Below are 23,945 nucleotides of genomic sequence, written 5' to 3' on the forward strand. Positions count from 1 at the left end.
AAGAAGCTGAGGCTCAAAGCGGTGAAGTAGTTTAATTACCCCAAATTGTACAAAGAATAATTGGCATTTCCAGGATTTTATTCCATATTCTCTGATTAAAAATTCATTTTTTCTACAGGGTCATGAATAAATATTTTATTTCAAATGATTATTTCTTCATATAGTTCACTATAGAATTGCTGTATTCTCTTAAATCTTCTTTTATTTTCCTGGTCCTTTTCCCTCCTCAGTAGTAAAAAAGCTTCTTCTCTTTATGGAGTTCCATTTCAGATTCTTCTCCCATAACTCATATTAGAGGGTAACATTTTTTCATAAATAATCCCTTGGTTGACTGGTTTTATTTTTCCTTATCCATCATATACATTAATATGTATGTGATTCTTATGTTAGAAACACAATTAGACCATGTTTTTTTTCTCTTTTATACACAAGGCTTAACATAGTGACTACCATGTAGAATGAGACTGATATATATATTTACTTTAAGGTAGAATACTAGGAGAAATGACATAAGGAAAGAAGATTGAATGATGAAAGAAAAGCAAAACACTTTGAAATTCTTTGAAAACTGAGCAGAAGAAAAAATGCACTCCCAATTATTAAAGGACACCATCCTCCTAGCACTTTGAAACACATATATCAGTACACACAACATGCATAATAGTAATGTTGATGATTGGTTGTATTCTATGGACTGCATTTTATTTCTTAGGGGTATATATATATATATATATATATATATAGCTCTGGTAGCATACTGCCTAAGGCACTTGACTGCTAACCAGAAGGCTGGTGTTTCAAACCCACCAGCCACTCCTCGGAAGGAAGGTTGGGCAATCCTACTTCTATAATGATACTGCCTCGGAAACCCAAGGAGGGGTCACTATGAGTTGGGCTGACTCGACGACACATAACAACAACAACAAATATATATATATATATATATATATTTTTTTTTTTTCTTTTTTTTGTTAATATTTTGAGTTCTCAAAGTGATCTATTTATGGACTGACGTAGCCAAGAGGCAATCAGTCATAGCATTTCATTGACTGGAGTTGTACTTTAGTTATCTGTTTGTTAAATCTTATCTCATATCCATTTATCTCCAAAAATGTAGATAAAAGATACATATGACTTTGGAAGTGCAAAGTGACATAATTATGAATTTAAGACAAAGGGATATATTTCATCTCTGAAAATGCATAATGTTCTGCAAAATTTTTAAGAAATAAGAACTCTTTGAAAAGGCTCCTAGATATTAATAATTGCAAATGTCAAGGGATGAGAGTTCTCTGATAGTGGTGCTATTTCTAAAATGTCAGATATCTGTGCAAAGGTAACATGAGTGCTTTGAATGAGTTGTTCTGTATCCCAGGGATGATTCTGAAGAGAAATGAAAGCAATACTCTATAACTAAAGAAGAGATTTATACAGGATCAACTTGTCAGAGGTAATCACACTTTTCAACTTGAATGATTCCTCAGAATGTATTACATAAAGGAAAAATTAAGAAAATAAAATTTTTATAAAGAAGAAAGGTGAATGCTACACTGTGATTTTCAATAAAATGTTGATAAAATTCTTTATGGTAGTATTTTATTTACAATGAATTATAATTACTAAAAACAAATTCTGTAGAATGTTTTCATACAATGAGGTTGTACACACATGTAGCAAAGTACACAAACCACAAGTACAGCTCAATGATACTCATGAACATTCACTTGTACACAGTACCCAGAGCAGAAATATAATGCTCACACCAGAAGCCCACCAGTCTGCCCTTTTTCAGTCTTGCTAACTACAGTGATAACTTTGTGGATGAGAATAGTGCAAAGCTTATTCCTGGAAGCAAAGACCACTTTCCCACTTCTCCATCATTTCTGACATCAATTGCCTACACAGCATTCCCTCACACTCTGCCCTGACCCTTGTCCTCACCCTCTCTGTGTCTCTAAACTTATGGAACTAGGTCAGACCTTAGAAGTTAAGGATATATCATTGCTGGCTTTGTTCATTCCCTGAAATTATTCAGAATTCACAGAAGAAATTATTCTTATTACTATCAGTTTTAGTATAATAAGATGAAAACAGTCAACATCATCACAAGGAAGAGATGCATTAGTGAAATCTGAGAAAATTCAAAGACACAACACGCTCCCTTCACCAACAAGGAAGGTCTCTGAGCCTTAGTGTTCTGGGTTTTTATTGGTAAGTCTTGCTTGATAGGCTAGCTCATACATCCCAGGTGAGTCTATTCTGGTTTGACCAACCCGCCTGGTCAGCACAAGTCTTTAGGTGTGGCCTGGAAGTCATATATTAAGGAACGCCAATTATTCAAAGGACTATTTCCCTGGAAACAAGGACAAAGCCATGTTACTTAAGGCAAAACTGGGCCATTTATCTCATATTACCCCTCTAAAAGTAATTATTTTCCTGAATTCTAACAAAATTACTGACTCTTATAAGTAATATTTCAGTTAGATTTATGTCTTAAACTGGAGTTATTGAGTCATATGGCTATAAATGTGTTCCATGTTAATATAAACTAGTAAGGAGATTCCAAAGAGGCTATGTCAATTTAATCTCTAACCAGTAATGTATGAGAGTTCTAGATATTTCTCATCCTTAAAACCAAATGCACTGCTGTCGAGTCAGCTCTGACTCATAGCAACCCCTCCTTGAGTTTCCAAGGCGATATCACTATGGAAGTAGATTGCCCAACCTTCCTTCTGAGGAGTGGCTAGTGGGTTTGAACCACCAGCCTTCTGGTTAGCAGTCAAAGGCCTTAGGCACTACGCCACCAGGGCTCTCATTTTTGGTAATACTTATTATTGCTTCTCTTTTTTCAATTTACAATCTGATTGTAAAACCAAAATACTCTGAATATTTTTGTTTATTTGTATTCCTTCATGATACCAAAGCAATCTAAGTTGTATAAGGCATATGGAGAATAAGGACATTTTATTTACAAGTTTATACTTCAAGTCTTTAAAAGTGGTTCCTACAGATAGATGTTTCCTAGGCTGAAATGTAGCATATAATTGATAGGGGGAAATTTATCTTCAAGTTTAATAGACCAGATTCATTAAGGGGATGTCTCAAACATTTCAAATAATTCTGTTTATTAAAATAAATAAATAAATAAAATGTCTTGCAACATGTTATGTTCACAATGGAGTTCAAGGTCACTCACTCTCACTATCTCTTTCTTACTCTTAATAAATTACTTATCTCCATAATTGTATGTTTTAATAGGGAGCTCTGGTGGTGTAGTGACTAAAACATTTGACTGCTAACCAGAAAGCTGGTGGTTCAAACCCACCAGCCACTCCTCAGAAGGAAGATTAGGGAATCTACTTCTATAGAGATACCACCTCAGAAATCTAAGAAGAGTGAAAGTTTCTCCTTTACTGAGAAATAATAACTTCTTCCCCCACAATTGCTATAAAACACTAAAAACACCATTTATCTCCTGAATTCTCAAAATAATATTAAGTTAATTTTTATAACAAATTTTCACATTATTGTTGTTGTTGTTATGTGCCATCAAGTCGGCCCCGACTCATAGCGACCCCTCCTTGGGTTTCCGAGGCAGTATCACTACGGAAGTAGGATTGCCCAACCTTCCTTCCGAGGAGTGGCTGGTGGGTTTGAACCGCCAGCCTTCTGGTTAGCAGTCAAGTGTTTTAGCCACTATGCTACCAGAGCTCCCTTCACATTATATAAATATAAATTAATTATCAAATTGATAAACTGGTATGACTGAAAACTAAAATGTGTTCCTGGGAAGCAAAAGGCCAAATACTTCACAGAAATTTAGGATCCACTTTTTTGTCCAGAGATTATGGAGAAATATTTGAGGGGCCTGGAGTCAAAAAGGGTCAAGAATAGAAACTTGGAACTAAGGCTCAGAACTAAAGATGGTTGTCAGAATGTTCAAGTTTTATTACAACATGGCAAAAAGTAACAATTGCATTTGATTTAGAGGGTAAGAACCAATATAAGAATAGATGGAATTGTTGGCTCTAAATAGTGAAGCTGGAAAGGATTCAAGGGGAAACACTGAAACAATCTCATTAGAAAATACAAACTTCTTAGACATAAACTTGAAGTCATATATTGGGAGTAATGACTCCATTTTGACAAGTATCACTCCTGTTAAGCAGATTATTTGAATTATTCTTCTGCCAACATTTCCCATTTCAACAATCCATTCTTTATTTGCCATCAATTATTGTCCAAAATGTTTTTCTAAAGCAAATCAAATAACTCATAAAATATTTAAAGAATTTTGATTATTACAAAAATTAAGTTAAAAGTATTTGGTCTATCATTCAAGCTGCTCTATGATTTGGCAACATTTTCGCATTTAGACCATGGAGGAAAAATGAGGCAGTCTGCTTCCATAAATATATACAGCCTTGGAAACCCTGAGGCAGTTCTACTCTTTCCTCTAGGGTCTCTGTAAGTCTGAATTAACTCGATGGTAGGTTTTAATTTTATTTTTATTTTAACCTTTAATACAACTATTGCTGCAAGAAGATATACATGATACCTTAAATAAATATTCTCCAAATATTTCTATAGCTCTTCAGCTTTCGCCTTAGCTCATTCTGTTCATTCAGCTTGGAGTATCTTTCTCTACTTTCCTAATCCCATTGAATTACTCTATATCATTTATTATATAATTTAAAAGTCAGTACCTTTTAAAAGAGTTCATGAACCAAATCCCCCACCCGAGGCCCCCCACTCATGGCTAATTCCTATAATATATGTTTTTTCTTCATTGGGTTTAGAAGGTTTACATATCTGTCTCTCATATAAAACTACAATCTTCTTGAAGCAAGAGACTATACATTAGAAATCTTTAAAACAACAGGGAGACTGAGTAGAATGCATTCTAACAACAATTTGAAAATTGGCTCTTAAAGGCTTAAGGAATTAAACTGAATCATTTCATGTATGGATCACGCTTATTGGAATAACTTTTTTTTCCCCTCTAAATATGTACTTCTCCACTGGAGGGCGATTTTGTTCTGAGGGGAATGTCTGGGATCATTTGTGGTATCAAAACTAAGGCAATAGCTACTGCTATCTTGTAAGTAGAGCCCAGGAATGTTAACCATCCTACATTCATAAGATAGTCCTCCACACAAAGAATTATCCATTCAAAAATATCTATAATGCCAGGGTAGAAAAGCCTTGCTGCACATAAGTAAACACCTTGTAATTATCAGTTTCAGTTTTTTTTTAAAGCACTTACTATTTATGCAGCCACACGCCACACTAACTCTTCTATCAGCATCATCATGTTTTATTATTACTGAAATTAATGTTTATACTTTATTTATGCACATACTAATCTCCATAATTTACATATACACATAAATATGATAAAGTCTTTTCAGAGTGCATTTTTCCAGTATTTTATTCTTGCCTATCTGCTATCCATCCCTCTCAATATAGGGAGGATATACCCTAACTTTCCAACATACACACCCATATCCAAAGACAAGTGTATATCCTTCCATAGCTTCCCTGTGTTTACACAATACTGTACATACAGATATATATTTATGTATTTATTTGTACTGTTTCAGCAAGAGTTTTCAATCAAGAAAAAATAAATCACTCTAAGTATTTCAAATATAAATAATATAACTTAGGTAATTTTTACAAAGTTGGAAAGTTGGAGAAGCAAACGTGGTGAGACCTAGAACTCATAAACCCATACTTTCATTAACAAGGCAGAACCTAGTGGAGTCCACGCTCCTATCATCATTGCTACAACTGTCACCACTGACACTGAATCCCGTTCCTTATGCTATGAGAGACACTGAAAAATATGGATGGTTTCCAGTCCTACCTTCTACTAGAAACTGTCTCCCTTTGGCAGAGAGTAGCTAAAACCCATCTAACTAAGAAGCTGGAAGACACAGTTTGCTAGACGGTCTTAAAAATATAGGTTTCAGGATTCTAACTACCCCAGGAATAAGAGACTACAGAGAGACAGGTGTGGGACTGATTAACAACAAATGATATCAGTGTATATATGTTAATGAGTTTCCTGCTATTATGTTTATATGAATATCATCATCATCTGTTGCACAAAAATTAATGTTAAATTATTATATTTATTTATTTATCTATTTATTTATTTATTTTTGCATTTATGCCTTCGATTGTCACTTGGCAATATCTCAATGAAACTCTTCCAAGTCAATGTATACATACAAAAACACACGGCCATCAAGTTGGATCTGACTCATAGCGTCCCCTCCTTGGGTTCCAAGGCAGTATCACTTCAGAAGTAGATCGCCCAACTTCCTTTCCAAGGAGTGGCTGGTGGGTTTGAACCGCCAGCCTTCTGGTTAGCAGTCAAATGGCTTAGGCACTATGCCACCACAGCTCCCAGTCAATGTATATAACACTAAGTTTTCCCTTCAGAGCCTGACAGTTACATAATGTGTATGAATCATAATCCATTTAGACACTCATCTTTGGTGGGGTTTCACTTTGCCTCTATGTTTTGGCTATCAATGACAATGTTGAAATAAACATCACTTTTCATCATTCTGTATATATTGATGCTTTTGTTTCTATAAGACAAGGACCTGGTTTGGAATGGCAGGTGTATTATATTTTTCTCAGTTGTCATGTTGCCTTTCCTAATGGCCATAAGACTCTATATTTTCACTATTGATTTAGGAGAAGACCACTTTCACCACATCCCTCTCAGTTTCTTAAACACTTTTTTTTCTTTTTTTTTTTTTAAGGAAAAAGTAAGCCACAGTAGAAGGCAACACAAATACTCTTCCAATTCCACAGTAACTTTATAGAGTCTCTGATACCACTATCCTGCATGGTGATTTAGACATGTTCCAGAGCTTTCTAATTTAAAATTTTCATAAAAGTTACGCAGATCTGTGAAGATGGCATGACTTTTTAGTAATAATTCACTGAAGCAAATCCAATGCTCAGCTATATCCCTATTTTATTTTCTTCCTCTTCTTTTCTAATATATGAAAGTCTTACTAATATAAATTTGAATCAGCCATTATCACTGATTCAATCAGTCACTGTAGACTAATTTATATTGTGATTACTCTCAGCCCCAAAGCCTTAATGATTTTAATATAAATATTAATTTCTTGCTATACATCCATCACAAATTCCTTTGGGGGCTGTGGTCCATAGCTGTTCACTCAGTATTCCAGGCTGCTGAAGTCTTCACCATCTGGAGCATTGCTAATGACTGGAGGTGGAAAAGAGAAGTTGCAATCTTCAGATTGGTTCTTCAAGGTTCCTTCTCAGCATTGACAGGCACTGTGCCCAATAACCTGGTAATGAGTAATATTGACTAAAACGTTGATTTTATAGTTTCTGGGAATATATATTACCTATCTCATAAATTTCCATTTATCTGCACTTGGTATTTTAATGTTCTTTCTGTTCCTTTTGTACTGACTTTAACAGCTTCAAATTACTTTGTGGAATATTAAGACCATTGATTTTGAATAACTGGGTAGCTGGCTTCTTTGTAAATTGAAAAGTTAAACAGTCAGATAGCTATCCATTCTGTCTTGTTATATTGTTTACAGGTTTCTTTGAAGGAATTGATTAATGTTATCAAAATATTATGACAATTTAATCAGTAACGTTATGACAAATAGCATTAGTGTTTGCCATATTTTCAGTGTGATTGATACCTAGCCATGGTCCTTGATGATTACCATTAGGATCTAATTTAATTTTATTAGTGTCCAGATAGTACCTAGGAATATTTGCAAACTTTAAATTGTCTTCCCGGTGGTTACACTTTGTGATTGTTATTTGAAACACTTTGATAATTGAAACGTGGTTAGAAAATTATAAGTGTACATTTCTATAAAGGCACCAGCACTGATTACCCACAGGCAAAAAAAAAAAAAAAAAAAAACCTTTTTCCCTGAGATTTCAACTTTCAGTAGAATGGCATTAACATTCTGATTTCATATTCCTTGTTCTTTTACATCGAAGCAGATGTCAGTTTCATATGGATTCTGAGTATCATTCAATCTGTTCTTCAAATATAAATATAATTACTGGACAATAGTTTTAGATAATTTATACATCTGCTGAAATTGTGGAAGTTTTATTAATTATTTTGACTTAGATTCTTTAGCAATTGCAAAGCTGAGGATTTGGAGCTAAGTTATTTGGGTGAAGGTACCCCAACTCAAATAATAGCTGTATCTGCTTGACTAGCCTGGGTGGGGATAATGTGCAGTGTTATTATTTAGAAACCCTAATAAAAGGTACAGATAAGCATTTCCTCCAGGAAGGAAGACTTTGTCTGCCTATTTCATGTACCATTTGTGAAAGACAAAATAAAGTAGTATATAAAAGAATCAAAGCTTAAGCTTTAGATGGCTAGAATAAAGATTATTCTAGATGGTAAAGTAAATAAGGTTGTTTTTATAAATTATCATGTATTGTGAGTCATGAAATTCAATTCAATGACAAGATGCCAGAGCAATAATCCTCAAACTTCTGCCCAGTGTGATCCACATGTTCTCAATGATCAGTTTATTTTATGTCTCATCACTTGAAAACATTCTACTTAAAATGAACATGGAAAATGTCATTTGTTAAAATTTTTCCTCCTCCATTTACTACTACTACTATTCTTTCTCTACTACTCCTATTAATGTATAATTAATACATAGTCAATAGTTTGGGATAATTTACTCATCTAACAAAGCAATGAAAGTTTAATTTTGATTTAGAGTATGTATCCCTTAAAATTTTACTTAGAATGAGACTAACGTCTAAAGACTTTGTCATAAGTTGGTTCTGACATAACTTGAATACCTCATTTCAAATATACAAGAGGTGTTTTTTCTAGTACAAAATGCTCAGTAAGATCACACTATAGTACCGGTCTGCAATGAAGTTGGTGTCAGCATTGTAAAAATGAAGTCAGAGTTGTAATAGCTGACCAGCATGTGTACATTTCATTTGTCTTATGTCATTAGAATTCAACATTGCCCCACTTTATATCACTTATGACTCCCAACATTGGCTTTATTGTAGACCAGGCCACAGCCGGTGACATGGCAATGTTTTTAACAGTAAATCATTAAAGTTGAATATCTGCAAGTGAACATCTGAGAATGATAATGTCAAAAAATTACATGCTTCAACATTGCATGTACTATATGCTACTAATGATAAAATGTACAAACCAAAACCAAAAATACACGTTTGTATCTCAAACGCGTCATAAGTCAGAGACTACCTGTACTTCTAAAACAAACAAAAGTAGTACTTATGTAGAAACTTGGTATTTTATGTGAAGTCTGCCCTATTGTGAATAATATCTACCTGTGTTACATGTTCTACATTCATTATTTCACTTGTACTTCACACAAAAAAATCTGTAAAGTTGATGTGAGTATTATTTATACTGTGTAAAGGAGAATACTGAGATTTAGAAAGGTTCAGAAAATTTTCAAGGCGCTATGCCACCAGAGCTCCTAAGATTTTAAGCTTAGGCTGTCAGACCATAAAGATTTAAGCACTTTGCTCTACCTTACATTTTTTCCCCCACAAAATACCTATGTTTATAATGGATTATTTCATGAAATATAAAACACAGGTAGTTGTGGAGTAATTAATTAGATATGCTGGCAGTTAAATGTTTGCTAGCATCCTGTACTCAAAATAGAGTATTAAGAAAATTATCTGGATATCAAATTGCTTTTGTACTGTGCACCTCAAGATTTAAAATCCAGGACCTCACTCTTATGCAGACATTTATTTCAAAACTTTTTATATTTATGGTATTTGCTATTGTATAATGGACCTATATAGCATGGGCACTAGGCCACTTTTCACCTTCATACTAGAACATCTGATATAAATATCTAAGTTTGGTTTGCACTGGACAGTATTCTGCTTCTCTCACACATGGAAGATATCTAGTTCTGTGAAAAGTTATAATATTATGTGGACTAGCAGTTTGAAATTTTTATATTAGATATATTGTGAAGTAAATTATGAATTATTTTATTGAGCTCTGGTAGCATAGTGCTTAAGGCACTTGACTGCTAACCAGAAGGCTGGCGGTTCAAACGCACCAGCCACTCCTCAGAAGGAGGGTTGGACAATCAACTTCTGTAGTGATACTACCTTGGAAACTCAAGGAGGGCTTGCTATGAGTCAGGTCTGACTCGATGGCACATAACAACAACAATCTATATCTATAATGTATCATTTTGTGTGGACCTTGTTTTAGTTTCCACTGTTGTTCCTGTTGTTGTGGCTATTATTGCTACTGATATTGCTGTTTAAATCTCAGAAACAAAATTATTATTACTTCTATGCTATTGGTAATGAAGTGCCTGGGAAAATGGGACAGAGAGAGGTGTTTTCCAGTTCTCAATTCAAAGGTATATTGCTGCTCTCTCCTTTTACCAGTATATTTGTGAATCAAGCTCAATAGAATCAGAGATTCTCTAAAAATAATTTTATTGATCATGAAATGCATTTTTGTACAAATAAAGACAGAACATTAAATCTAATATGGCATGTGGTTTCAGTAACCAGATTTTTGTATGTGCAAAATTTATCTTGAACACAAAACAATTTTGTGGTGTGGTAGAGAGATTATTAACTAGATAAAATACCATAGCTGAAAATATGGATTTAAAAGCATTGACACTGAAAGCCATGTAATTTCTGTAGGACAACTTGATATTTACAAGATAGGGAAAGAAACAGTCATTAATAATTGAAAGCACTAAAAATACATGTATTGAGTAAAAATGAATGGAAAGCATGCAAATAATAAAATAATTAGCTATTCAGCTATCATTCTATAAAATGAGCATTCTAAAAAAAGGTCAATCCTAATGGGTTGGATTTTTGTTTGTTTCACATGTTTCCTGATCCAGATTTATATTTTTGAAAATAATATCTACTATCAACCTGATATAAAGAGCAGTTCATTGCGACTCACATCGTCTGGAAAAGAAGGAATTATTTTTAATGGAATTTCTGACTGGTTATATGAAGGTGAGTTGAACAAATTTATTTTAAAACAATAAAAATGATTCCATTTTATACAAAATCTTCAAGAAAAAAATCTGTTTATTCTGGAACTATACTTAAATTACTATTTCTTTTCCTTATTTCCTCTCAAAATTACCTTCATGGTTTCATATCTTTGCATGTCCTCATATTTTCACTGATTGTGAAATAGATCTACTTATATGATTCTACATTTGATGTGTGTGTGTGTGTGTATTATGTTCAGCCAAGAAAGATTTCGCTTTATACAACACTTAAGTGAGGCCTGACCTTAAATCACTTTAGAATTAGATGCTAAATTTTTCTGATTCTTTGAAAAAGACAGAACAAAAAACCTACACTGTTCAAAAATGTATAAGAGCTACTTGATTGTAATCTTTCCCATTAGGAACATTCTGTCACATTTCAAAAGCCATTGCTGAGAGAAAAATAAAATCCACTTCAAGAGTTATTTGTAGTAAGGCTTTAATCAAGTTTTAGTAACAGATGAGAATATAAAAATGAATCAGGTGATTAAAACCAATTTCCTGTTTTAATCATGTACCAAATGTCAGCTGAGTCCTGGGTATGGTTGCATGGAGAAAACTCAAAGCTTGAGTTTAATATCTAGATGTAAAACTATACAAATTACCTTGGCAAATATGTCAAGATACAGACTAAGTTAATATATATTATTAAAAGTTATAAAGCAAGAATCATCAAGAAACATCAATTTCACTTCAAGAACATTTTGGCAAATTGAACTTCTCCACCTCACAGTGACAGTTTAATGTTCATAAGAAGAGTGAATCATTGAGATCTATTCATCCATTCATTCATTCATTCATTATTTTACTCAGCAGATATTTTTGAGGACATCTTGATTCTGAGATACAACAGAGAGCAAAACCAAGTATTACCCTCATCCAAGTGTATTCAAATGCAAGATTTTACTGGGTGGGGCTATTACATCAAAAAATTTTAGAGGCCAAGCAGGGTTTTTCTGAGCTACTGTGGTAATATCAGCAGTACATACACTAAGTAAACATGGAAAAGAAATACAGAAATACGTGAATAAGTCTCTTTGTTAATAGTGTAAGAAGCTGATTCTGGCTTTCCTATTTCAAAAGCTAAATTAGTGGGTGGCTATGAGTTTGCCTTTTGAATGAAGAAACAGGTAGAAAACAAACTTGAAACTAGGGTAGTTCTGGCATCCCAAGTAACAGTACTAATTGATTGCCTTATCTAGAGGGTCACAGAGACTACGTTATACCCTTTTTCTGCAAAATGTTTTTATTACTGTATGATACCCAGACAGATGAAGAAACTGTCCCCTATTATAGCATAAGTTGTCAGATTGTAGTAAACACAGGATCCTATGAAAAAACACAGCTGTGACACTTAGCCTATTTTAGGAATTTGCATACATTTTCCTAAAGGAGAATTACCTATGTTGAACCTGAAAAATTAAGAAATGTTACATATATGATGAAATTGGAAGATCAATCCAAGCAGAGGCAACAGATTGCAAAAGTACAGAAGTGTTAAAAAGCACTGCTGGTGTACTCTGTTTGGGTAGTATTGAGGTATACAATTTGAGACAAAAGGAAGCAGCAAGAACCAAGAAATGTTGACCCTAACAGTGATAATATATTTCAATTACTTTTCCACTAGTAAATGGGAAAACTAGTAAAGTTTTTCAAATAAGAGAATGGCAAGATTAGCTCTTCCTTATAAATAGATAATCCTGGAAGCCGTGTAAAGCTGGGACCCAATAGAGGAAAGAGACAGTAAGCAGCTACAAGGCTTTTCCTCCCTTCTATCAAGATATAACAGAACTAGCTTTAAAGTATTAACAAGGTAGACGGGGTTCTAAAATTGATGAAGCAAGGAGTTCCAGTAAGATGGTGGAATAGTCACACAAACTACACAGCCCCTCTTCAACAAAGAAAAGATAAACTAATTGACACAGATACAGAAGATAATCCTTGAGCCCTGAGCTTTGAAAAGAGGATACAGAAGTACACTAAACTCCAACTAGTAGAAGAACATTCATGAAAATACTGAATAAGGACATAAATTGAGCTGCAGACTGTCAGTGAATCTGATGGCACAGACAGTTTGCTTATTTCCAAGTGGTGTTAGGACCTGACAATTAACCTAAAAATAGGCCTTGCTCACCCGGGCTGCAAGGAGGATTACACTGGTAGCTGATGACTAAAAAGGGGAACAGCAAAGAAGGCAACAAACTGAGCTGTGGACTTTTGGCCATTCCAAGGGTGCAGACAGTTTGAATGTTTACAAGTGGTTCAACCATTTTGAATATTTAAAGCAACAGTTCTCTTAGATTCCAGGAACCTAATAATAAGTTTCACTTGCTGAAAACAGCACAGATGTACCAGAGGCTGAGAAATGGAAAGGTTCTAGTTTTAGGCTTTTTCTCTCTTCCCCTTTGCTGGTTCCCATTTTTTTTCTTTCTTGTGGTTCTCTCCATACCTTGTTTTTCTTTTTCCATTTTTCACTTCATTATTCTCTTAGTCTACCTCTTTTCTCTTATTTTTCCCTCCCAATATATTGTGGGATTTACATCTTTTTTTCTATTCATGTTTCTTTTGTCTTTTTAAAGTATTTCTTTAAATATTTCATCTAATTGATTGCCTTTTTTTTTTTTTTTTCATTTTTTTTTTCCCTCTTTCTCTTTGGTGATTGTTCTTTTATGTTTATGTGGTGTGTGTTTTTTGTCCTCTTGCTTTTACTTTGGTGGTTTTTCAATTATTCTTTTTCTCTAATTGAATGGAAGACAGCAGCCATGCCCATATGACCCAACCATATCCACATATCCTGCAGCCCCACCTACTGAGTCAGCACCACCACCTACTGAGTCAGCACCACCACTTGCTTCTGTACCAACTGGCCAATGATGCATGACAGCCAATATAAGCCTGACTCACCCCTAATTGCTCTTCACAAATTATTAACAGAGATCTATGGAGCCACTCTAATTCTCTATCACACCTACCAGGGGAGAGATGGTGAAGCCATAAGTGCTACCAACTAGCAAATAGAGGAACCCAGTACCCTACTTACTCAGATTCAAATGAAACAAAGACAATGAAAATCTTGGGCAAATCATTCCTACACACAAAATGAAGGAAGCCTAAGATTCATGTCTGATACCATCAAAAGGAATAACCTACATATAATTGGAATTCCAGAACAGGAAGAAGCCATCAAAACTACAGAGAAAATAGTGAAAGATTTGTTGGAAGAGAATTACCCTGATATGATGAAAGATGAAAATATATCCATTCAAGAAATCCAACAAACCCCAAACAGGATAGACCCCAAAACAAAATCATGAAGAAAATCACCAAACTCACCAAAACCAAAGACGAAAAAAGAATCCTGAAAGCAGCACAGAAAAAATGAAAAGTTAACTACAAAGGACAACCAACAAGACTAAGCTCTGATTTCTCAGCAGAAACCATGTAAGAGAGAACGCAATGAGATGGTATATATAAAAACCCTGAAAAAAAAAATTTCCAACAAAGAATAATATACCCAGCAAAACTGTCCCTCAAATACTATGATTAGGACATTTTGAGATAAGCAGAAGTTAAGGAAATTTATTAAACCAGACTAACCTACAAGAGATGCTAAAGAGAGTCCTTTGGACAGAGAACCAGCAGCAGTAAAATTGATGAGGCAATAAATATAATGTAGTGACTAAATGAATGGGGTTCATAATAAAAAGTCAAGACAGACTCTATGTTTCCTTGTTTGAGAAATTAGTAACTACTGGTGACAGGAGTAGTGGGAAGACATTCACAAGGAGCAGTGAATTTCAAGGAGAAAGGAAAAATAGTTTAGTGGCAACATAATCATTTCACACTATGCCAGTATGCTACACTGACAGAATGCAATTATTAACACTGATGTACTTTTAAATCAGAGGGAAGTATACTCAGTGTAGACTGTGTATATTTTGCTGACTTGACAATTGATCAGGATAACTTGAGCCTTTGTCCCATTGGAAAGACTTCATATGGCTTATGAGCATTCTAATTTTAAGAAGAGAAATGAGAGATCACTTTCTGATGAAATGATTTTATTCATCAGAGAGTAAAAATATATGTATTTGAGTTGAAAGTGAACAGTGTGTTGGTCAGTGCATACAGCTTCCAAAAACCTTTGTGATGACAATGTCAGTTTGACACACTTCAAAGGAGACATAAAAACAAAAAACAAACTCATTGTTGAGTCGGATCTGACTCATAACCACCTCTCCTTGGTTTCTGAGGCTGTATCACTATGGAAGTAAATTGCCCAACCTTCTTTCCGAGGAGTAGTTGGTGGGTTTAAACCACCAGCCTTCTGGTTAGCAGTCAAGTGCCTTAGGCACTACGCTACCAGAGTTATTAATTCAAAATGGAAAAAAAAAAAAAGAAGAATAGTTGCCATTCATATTAAACTTAATTCTTTGGGATCTTATGTTCTGGGTATATTAGGACATTTCACATGAAAGATGTCATTTAATTTTCACAATCCTACTATTATCTACTAATTTAATGAAGAAACCAAGACTGAGGGAGGGTAAGGGACTTGAACATGAACTCACAGGGGTTTGTTGTTGTTGTTATGTGTCATTGAGTCAGATCTGACTCATAGCGACCCCTCCTTGGGTTTCTGAGGCCATATCACTAAGGAAGTAGATTGTCTAACCTTCCTTCCAAGGAGAGGCTGGTGGGTTTGAGCCACCAGCCTTCTGGTTAGCAGTCAAGTGCCTTAAGCACTATGCTACCAGAGCTCCCAAGTAACGGTAAAATCAGTATGTGAATGTACATCTTATGATTCCAAAACCAGTGCTTAGTCCCCTGTCTACTCCATTTACTGTCTTTCATTATTTCTTGTGCGATCGTGTGCATCACATATTTCACTGGTCTTTTGCCTCTGCCCATGACTTTGAACCCTATTGTTCAAATTGTTGTTGTTGTTAGAAGCCATCAAGTCAGTTCCTACTCATAGTGACCCTGTGGACAATAGAACACAACACTGCATGGTCCTGTGCCATTCTCACATTCACTGATCTACTTGAGTCCATTGTGGCAGTCACTGTGGCAGTCCTTCTTGTTGAGCATCTTCTTTTTCTTTGTTGACCCTCTACCAAGCATGGTATGCTTCTTCAGGGATTAGTCCCTTCTGACAACATGATCAAAATATGAGGGATGAAGTCTTGCTTCTAAGGAGCATTCTGGTTGTATTTCGTCTAAGACAGATTGATTCATTCTTCTAGCAGTCCATGGCACATTGAATATTCTTCACTAACATCACATTTCAAAGGCATCATTGCTTCTACAGTCTTCCTTATTTACTGTCCAGCTCTCACATGCACATGAGAATATTGAAAATGTCATGGCTTGGGTCAGACACACCTTAGTCTTCAAAGTGACACCTTTTTTCTTTAAAATTTTAAAGAGGTATTTTGCAGCAGATTTGCCCAAGGCAATACATCATTTGATTTCTTGACAGATGTTCCAGTGGCCATTGATTATGGCTCCAAATAAAATTAAATCCTTAACAACTTCACTCTTTTCTTAATCTGTCATGATGTTGCTTAATGGTCCAGTTTTGAGGATTTTGATTTTCTTTATGTTTCGGTTGCTTCTACTCTTCTTCCTTTTTAGCAAACAAGGTATGTCATCTGCATATTACAGGTTTTTAATGAGTCTTCCTCCAATACTGATGTCTCATTCTTCATATATTCCAGCTTCTAGGGTTACAGATTGAATAAGTATGATGAAAGGATACAACCCTGACATACATGTTTCTTGATTTTAAACCATGCAGTATTGCCTTGTTCTTTTTAAACAAGTAAATTCTTTGTCCATGTGCAGGTTCTTCATGAGCACAATTAAGTGTTCTGGAATTCCCATTCTTCAGAATGTTATCTGTAATTTGTTATGATCTACACAATCAAAACCCTTTGCATAGTCAATAAAACACAGATAAACATCTTTCTGGCATTCTTCGTTTTCAGTCAAGGTCCATCTGACATGAGCAAGGATATCCTTCACTCTACTGAATGCTACTTGAATATTTGGCTGTTTCCTGTTGAAGTGCTACTATAACCATTTTGAATTACCTACCACAAAATTATACTTGTATGTAACAGTAATGATATAGTTCAATAATTACATTTTTTGGATTATCCTTCTTATGGGAAAAAATAGGATTTTTTCCCAGCTGACTGATCAGGCTTCTGTCTTCTAAATTTCTGGGCATAAATGAGTGAGTGCCTACAGCATTACATCCATTTTTTGACACACCTCAATGTATATTTGTCCCTTCCTGGATCCTTGTTGCTAGCCAGTTCCTTCAATAAAGCTCGAATTTCCTCCTTCAATACCATTGATTCACTATCATCTGCTACTTCCTGATATAGGTGCATATAGACCAATTATTTTTCATACAGTGACTCCATGTATTCCTTCCATCTTCTTTTGATATCTCCTGCATCATTCAATATTTTGCCCATAAAATTCTTCAGTATTGCAAGGGGAAGTTTGTTTTTTTTCCCTTTGGTTCTTTCAGCTTAAGAAATGTCAAGCTTGTTCTTCCCCCGTTGATTTTCTAACTCTAAGCTTTTGCATGTTTCATTATAATACTTTACTTTGTCCTCTCAAGCTAATCTTTGAGATATTCTTTTCAGATCTTTACTTCATCATTTCTTCCATTGCCTTTATCTATTGTCCAAAGACGTTCATTCTCACTTCATTTTTAGACGACCTAGTCCTGCCAATGGAATAAAATTAGAGTGTTGCAGAGAGGTTTAGGGAATTCAGATGTCTTCCTGTTTCTCTTTGGAAACCTTTCCAGCCATTTTAAATCTATAATTAAAGAGTTCTAGATGTCCTTTAATTGCTATCACTTTCTTTGTCTAATATGCCAAAAGCTCCTGGATTCCAGACATTACCTTCTTTCTTCAAAATCCTCACCAAAACACAGTGATATCTGCTGGTAACTTTTATGATCTTCTATACTGTGTGCAGGAGCTCTGGTAGCATAATGGCTAAAGCATTTGACTGCTAACCAGAAGGCTGGCGGTTCAAACCCACCAGCCACTCCTCGGAAGGAAGGTTGGGCAATCCTACTTCCGTAGTGATACTGCCTCAGAAACCCAAGGAGGGGTCGCTATGAATTGGGGCCGACTCGACGACACATAACAACACAACAACAATACTGTGTGCAGTATATTAGTGTGCAGATTTCCTTTTTGTTGCTTTACAAAAATCAACTATAATCTAAATTAACATATATGAGAGGTTCAGGAGGTAAGACATGACATTGCCACTTTTTGATTTTACTTATGGAAACTTACCTTCTATAAATCCATTAAAAATTAATAAAGAGAGAGAAGTCACGTTAAAGACAATGGGAGATTTTTATGATGTATTTTAAGGCCAGGGTTCAATTATTTTAGAGCCAAGTCAATATGTTTGAGTGGCCATTGCTCCCAATGAAGTCAGTAATGGCAAGTCTTCAGAAATCTTTAAAAATGTCACTTTTCAAAACTTGTTCTTTCATCAATTTTATGATATTATTCTGCTCTTGGGTAAAATAAAAACATATGAAAGATAATGCACTTTGAAGTGTGGATAAAGTTTAGAAGGAAAATGAGATGCTCAAAATAATTTTAAAAACAATTTTCACAAAACACAACTAATGCAATTTCATGAAAACTGGAGTATTTAACATGGTGACATAAACAATATATTAGAACGTGAAGTGAAAAAAAAATGAAAATAAAGTTTATAGTTTCCAAGTTAATGGCTTCAAAGATGTCCATAAAATCTTTAATGTGTTAAGCAGAAAGAGTCTGTCACTTTCAATGATTCCAATGGAAGAACTGAGCTAATATATCTAAATCATTTATAAAGATGTTTAAAATCACATATTTTTAGAGTACTCTTAATATCCAATCTATCAATTATTAAACACATTTAACAGATACTGTCAGAGTGCAGTAAAATGAGGAATAAGGATTTTTATGTTTTGAGTATGATCAACTTAGTGTAGTGGGAAGCATGTAGATAATTATTCTATATGGAACAATTAGGAACATAGTAAATAAAAGTAGAAATAGAACTAATTCTGTTCAGATAAAGAAGCATAAGTTGACTTTAAGAAAGAAGTGATCCTTACATTGGTCTTCAAGGATGAATGAGTGAAGAAGAGAGAAAAAGTTTACATAATAGGCAATATACTTATCAGCAGGTTATGATAGTCACTCTTTTTCAGTTTAATGTGTACAAAGTAAAATGCCTATTTTCATTTTATTTTTACCTTCTCTTGGACACATGAAGTTACATTAATCCATTCATTCACTGATTCAACAAATGTCTATTGAGCACCTACAATGTGTCTGTGAAATTGACTCTGGGATAAGAGACAAAAAAAAAAAAAAAAGAGAGAGAGAGAGATGTAGCCAGAGAAGTCGAAGAAAGTACTGAGTCTCTGGAGAAGCCAAATAAGCGAAGGACTCTAATTTATCACTGGATTTGCTACCAGATCATCAATAAAAATTGCTGTTGTTAGGTGCTATCGAGTCAGGATTCATAGTGACCCTATGAAACACTAGCTGGTCCTGCCCGACCTCACAATCCTAGCTGTACCTGTGCCCATTGTTGCAACCAGTGTGTCAATCCATCTCATTAAGGACTTTCCTCTTTTTCGCTGACCCTCACCTTTACCAAGCACTATATCCCTCTCCAAGGAATGGTCCCTTCTGACAGTCTAACCAAAGTAGGTGAGAAGAAGCCTGGGCATTCTCGCTTCCAAGGAGAATTCTGGCTGTGTCTCTTCCAGGATAGATTTGTTCTCCTGGAAGTCTATGGGACTTTCAGTATTCTCCATCAACACCACAACTCAAAAGCATCTACTCTTCTTCAATTTTCCTTGTTCATTGTCCAGCTTTTGCATGCCTATGGGGCGATTGAAAACACCATCCATGGCTTGAGTTAGGTGCACCTTAGTCTTCAAAGAGACTTCTTTGCTTTTTAGCACTTGAAAGAGGTCTTCTGCTGCATATTTTCCCAGTGCAATACATTGTTTGATGTCTTGATTGGTGTTGATTGTGGAACCAAGTAATATGAAATCATATTAATAAAATAATCATGTTAATAAAAAATAAAAATATTAAGAGGAAAATTGAGCAAATGGTGAAGCCAGATGGCAATCACTGGAGGAGTATTTGGGTTGTTGTAAGGTTATACTCACTGCTGCCAAGTTAGATCTGACTCGTAGTGACCCCTCTTTGGGTTTCCAAGGTGGTATCACTATGAAAGTAGATTGCCCAATCTTCTTTCTGAGGAGTGGCTGTGGGTTTGAACTGTCATCCTTCTGGTTAGCAGTCAAATGCCTTAGGCATTATGCCACCAGACCTCCCATGGTAAGGTTATGGATATAGGAAATTATTTCAAGGAAATTACATGTGAAATGGAGAAAAGAATGGGTGAGGGCAATCAACCATAGGCCCTGGAATTGTCAGTAACATTCTGAGGAAATCCTGTTTAAGTAAACAAACTATAAAAACAAAGCCAAACTCACTATACATGGACAAAATCATTTTGCTTTTCAAAATGGCATGTTAATCTAAACACAATGACTGTATCTTAGTTTTCTGTAAGTGCTTTGTGTTGAGGCTATAGTTTTAATGTCTGTAATATAAAACTACATGTGCTGAAAACTCCATCTGTTCTGCAGTGAGATTTTCTTAATCAGTGTAATAAAAACCATGAAGAGTCAAAACCACACTAAAATGTAATGGAATGAAATTTGTAAAAATAAATTATTTGTGAATAATATAATATAATTAACACAAAGAGTTCCACTGAAGGAGATGAAGTCCCCATTTGTTGCAATGAAAGAGGCTCTGCCTTATCCAAGATAATTCTTAAACAAATGCCTTTTAGAAAATCTTTGATTTTTGTTTTCTTCCCATTCCAGATAGCATTATTTTCACATATGAATTATGCATAACTCTTTGCATATGTTATTTTGATATTTTAACATTCTTGAGGAAAGCAATATTAGGCATATGTTACTGTAAAATAAATGAGCGTGATTAATATTTAGTCTCTACTGAGTTAGTACCCTGGTATCCAGGCCATGCCTAACAGTTGGAAAATATTGGTGCCTACATGCTTCAGCACCTATGATAAATCTCACTTCTTAGAAATTCAGTTTGTGACACAGTCAACACAATCTCTTTTTACCTTAAAATCTCATAGTACCAAGGGTTTACACTCACTTGACACTTAATATGTATTTTTCCTGTCAATGTGTCTCACATATAATAATGTATGTATCCTCAACTGAAAAGCAAGTTCCTTGTACAAATCAAGACCAGGATCTAAATTGGCAAAAACAGGGCATTCAAAATACCAGTTAAGGTTTTATCTATGAATGAGCTATGCATCAATGTGTAATGACAAGGAATTATTCAGTAACTTGTCACTAGTAATAGTTGAGATATTACCACCTAAAGTGATATGAGAAGATAGCAGATGCTAGAAACTAGAATGAGAGAACTTGTAATGTTTTCACATTAATGGAAGCAGGGGTTTGTGGCAGAGAGACACAGTGAAATCCATATGATATGAACCAAGGGGCAGGCCAAGAAAAATAATTCTATTCACTCACTTTCTTCCCTCTGTCTAATTTGTCTGGGCTTCATATTAGTCATACCTAACGAAAAGTCAGAGAGTATGGGTGTATTGTTGATGTAGTATATATAAAACAGCATACTGGGAGATGAATGGAGAAAGAATTCAGAAGGGAAAATGGAAGCTAATGAGTACAGGAAGCCCCTTTTGTTCCCAGCAGCTGCTGATATTTTTGTCAAATAAAAAGCTTATGTCCCCAAAGAAGAACACACAAAGGCCCATCTGCTCTGTTACAATGCATGATCATCTAAGTTCATTTATACACCTCCTGAAATTGAAAACTTTAACCACACCTAGTGTTTTTTTCTGGGACCTCTGGTAGTGCAATAGGTAAAGGACTTGGCTGCTAATTGAAAGATCAGCTATTTGAATCCAGCACCTGCTACATGGTAGAAAGATGCGGCAGTCTGCTTTCGTAAAGATTTACAGCCTTGGAAATCCTGTGGGGAGAACAGCTGTACTGTGTCCTGTAGGGTCATTATGAGTCATAGTTGACTCTATGTCCATGGGTTTGGTTAGTAGTTTTGTGTTTTTTCATTTAAGATTGTGAGGAAAATATAAGAAAATAAGTAGACTAGTCATATGACCTATCTTGGTACTCCTATTTCCCTTCTTCACTATTAATTCTTTTATTCTTTTCTGCCAGATTTTTGATTACACAGGTTATTTACCTGGTGGGTGAATTCAAAACTTGGTTCCTGCCAAAACTTAATCCTTTGTATCCTTGTCTTTGTCAGGTTGCTACATTTTCAGTTTTCCGTTGACCAGTACTATTGGGCAAATGAATACTTGTGAATCTTCCCAATTCTAAATGTATTGCTATTTGACCTCTCTTTGTATAAATAAGAATTTCCTCGCCCCCCAGGCACATGAGATCAGTCATCAGACAAAATACAGTAACTGAATTTTCTGGGAACCCCTTTTTTTTTGTCACCCTTAGAAGCCTTGTTGTTGTTGTTGTGAGGTGCCATCGAGTCAGCTCAGACTCATAGCAACCCTGTGTACAACAGAACAAAACAATGTCCAGTAATGTTCCATCCTCACAATTCCTGTGAAACTTGAGGCCATCTTTGCAGTCACTGTGTCAGTCCATCTTGTTGAGAGTCTTCCCCTTTTTCACTGACCCTCTCCTTTACCAATCATATATTTTTCCAGGGACTGGTCCCTTCTGACAACATGACCAAAGTAGGTGAGATGAAATCTGGTCATTCTCCCTACTAAGGAGGATTCTGGCTGCATTTGTCCAGGACAGATTTGTTCTTTCTGGCAGTCCATAGTATTTTCAGTATTCTGTTATTCAAAGGCATCAACTCTTCTTCAGTCTTCCTTATTCAAAATCCAGCCTTCACATGTATCTGAGGTGAACAAAAATACCATGGCTTGGGTTAGGTGCCCCTTAGTCTTCAAAGTAATATCTTTGCTTTTCAACCCTTTAAAGAGGTCTTTTGCAGCAGATTTGTCCAGTGCATACAGTGTCTGATTTCTTAACTGCTGCTTTCATGGTTGTTCATTGTGGATCCAATGAAATCCCTGATAAGGACAATCTTTTCTCCATTTATTGTGATGTTGCTTATAGCTCCAGTTGTGAAGATTTTTGTTTTCTGAAGACTGTAGTCTTCACAATAGCAATCAAGATTGTGTCATCTGCATATTGCAAGTTGTTAATGGGCTTCTTCCAAATCCGGTGCCATGTTCTCCTTCATAGAGTCCAGCTTCTCTGATAATTTGTTCAGCATACAGATTGAATAAGTATGGTGAATGGATTCAAAACTGATATATGGACTTCCTGATTTGAAACCATGCCGTATTCCCTTGTTCTGTTTGAATGACAGCCTCTTGGTCTATGTATGGTTTCTTCATGAACACACTAGAGTATTCTGGAATTCTCATTCTCTGCAATATTATCCATAACTTGTTATGATCCACACAATTGAATGCCTTTACATAGTCAATAAAACATAGGTAAAAAATTTCTCTGGTATTGTTGCTTTCTTTCAAGATCCATCTGATATCGCAATGATATCTCTCTTTCCACATCCTCTTGGAATCTAGCTTCTATTTCTGGAAGTTCCTTGCCAATATATTGCTGCAAACATTTTTTAATTATCTTCAGCAAAATTTTACTTGCATGTGATATTAATGATAGTGTTTGATAACTTACACATT

At 35.1% G+C, this 23,945-nt stretch overlaps 1 protein-coding gene across 1 annotated transcript in view; it reads left to right on the top strand.

Annotated features, from left to right (window-relative positions):
- DPP10 (dipeptidyl peptidase like 10) overlaps positions 1–23,945 on the top strand; it is a 1,219,576-nt gene that overhangs the window by 982,009 nt on the left and 213,622 nt on the right. Inside the window, exon 8 of the mRNA XM_007937655.1 lies at positions 10,941–11,061. Coding sequence (XP_007935846.1) covers positions 10,941–11,061 — 121 coding nt within the window. The remainder of the gene's footprint in view (positions 1–10,940; positions 11,062–23,945) is intronic.

Source organism: Orycteropus afer, unplaced genomic scaffold, assembly GCF_000298275.1.
Source record: "Orycteropus afer afer isolate SDZICR_OR568_19922 unplaced genomic scaffold, OryAfe1.0 scaffold00004, whole genome shotgun sequence".
Classification (NCBI taxonomy): domain Eukaryota; kingdom Metazoa; phylum Chordata; class Mammalia; order Tubulidentata; family Orycteropodidae; genus Orycteropus; species Orycteropus afer.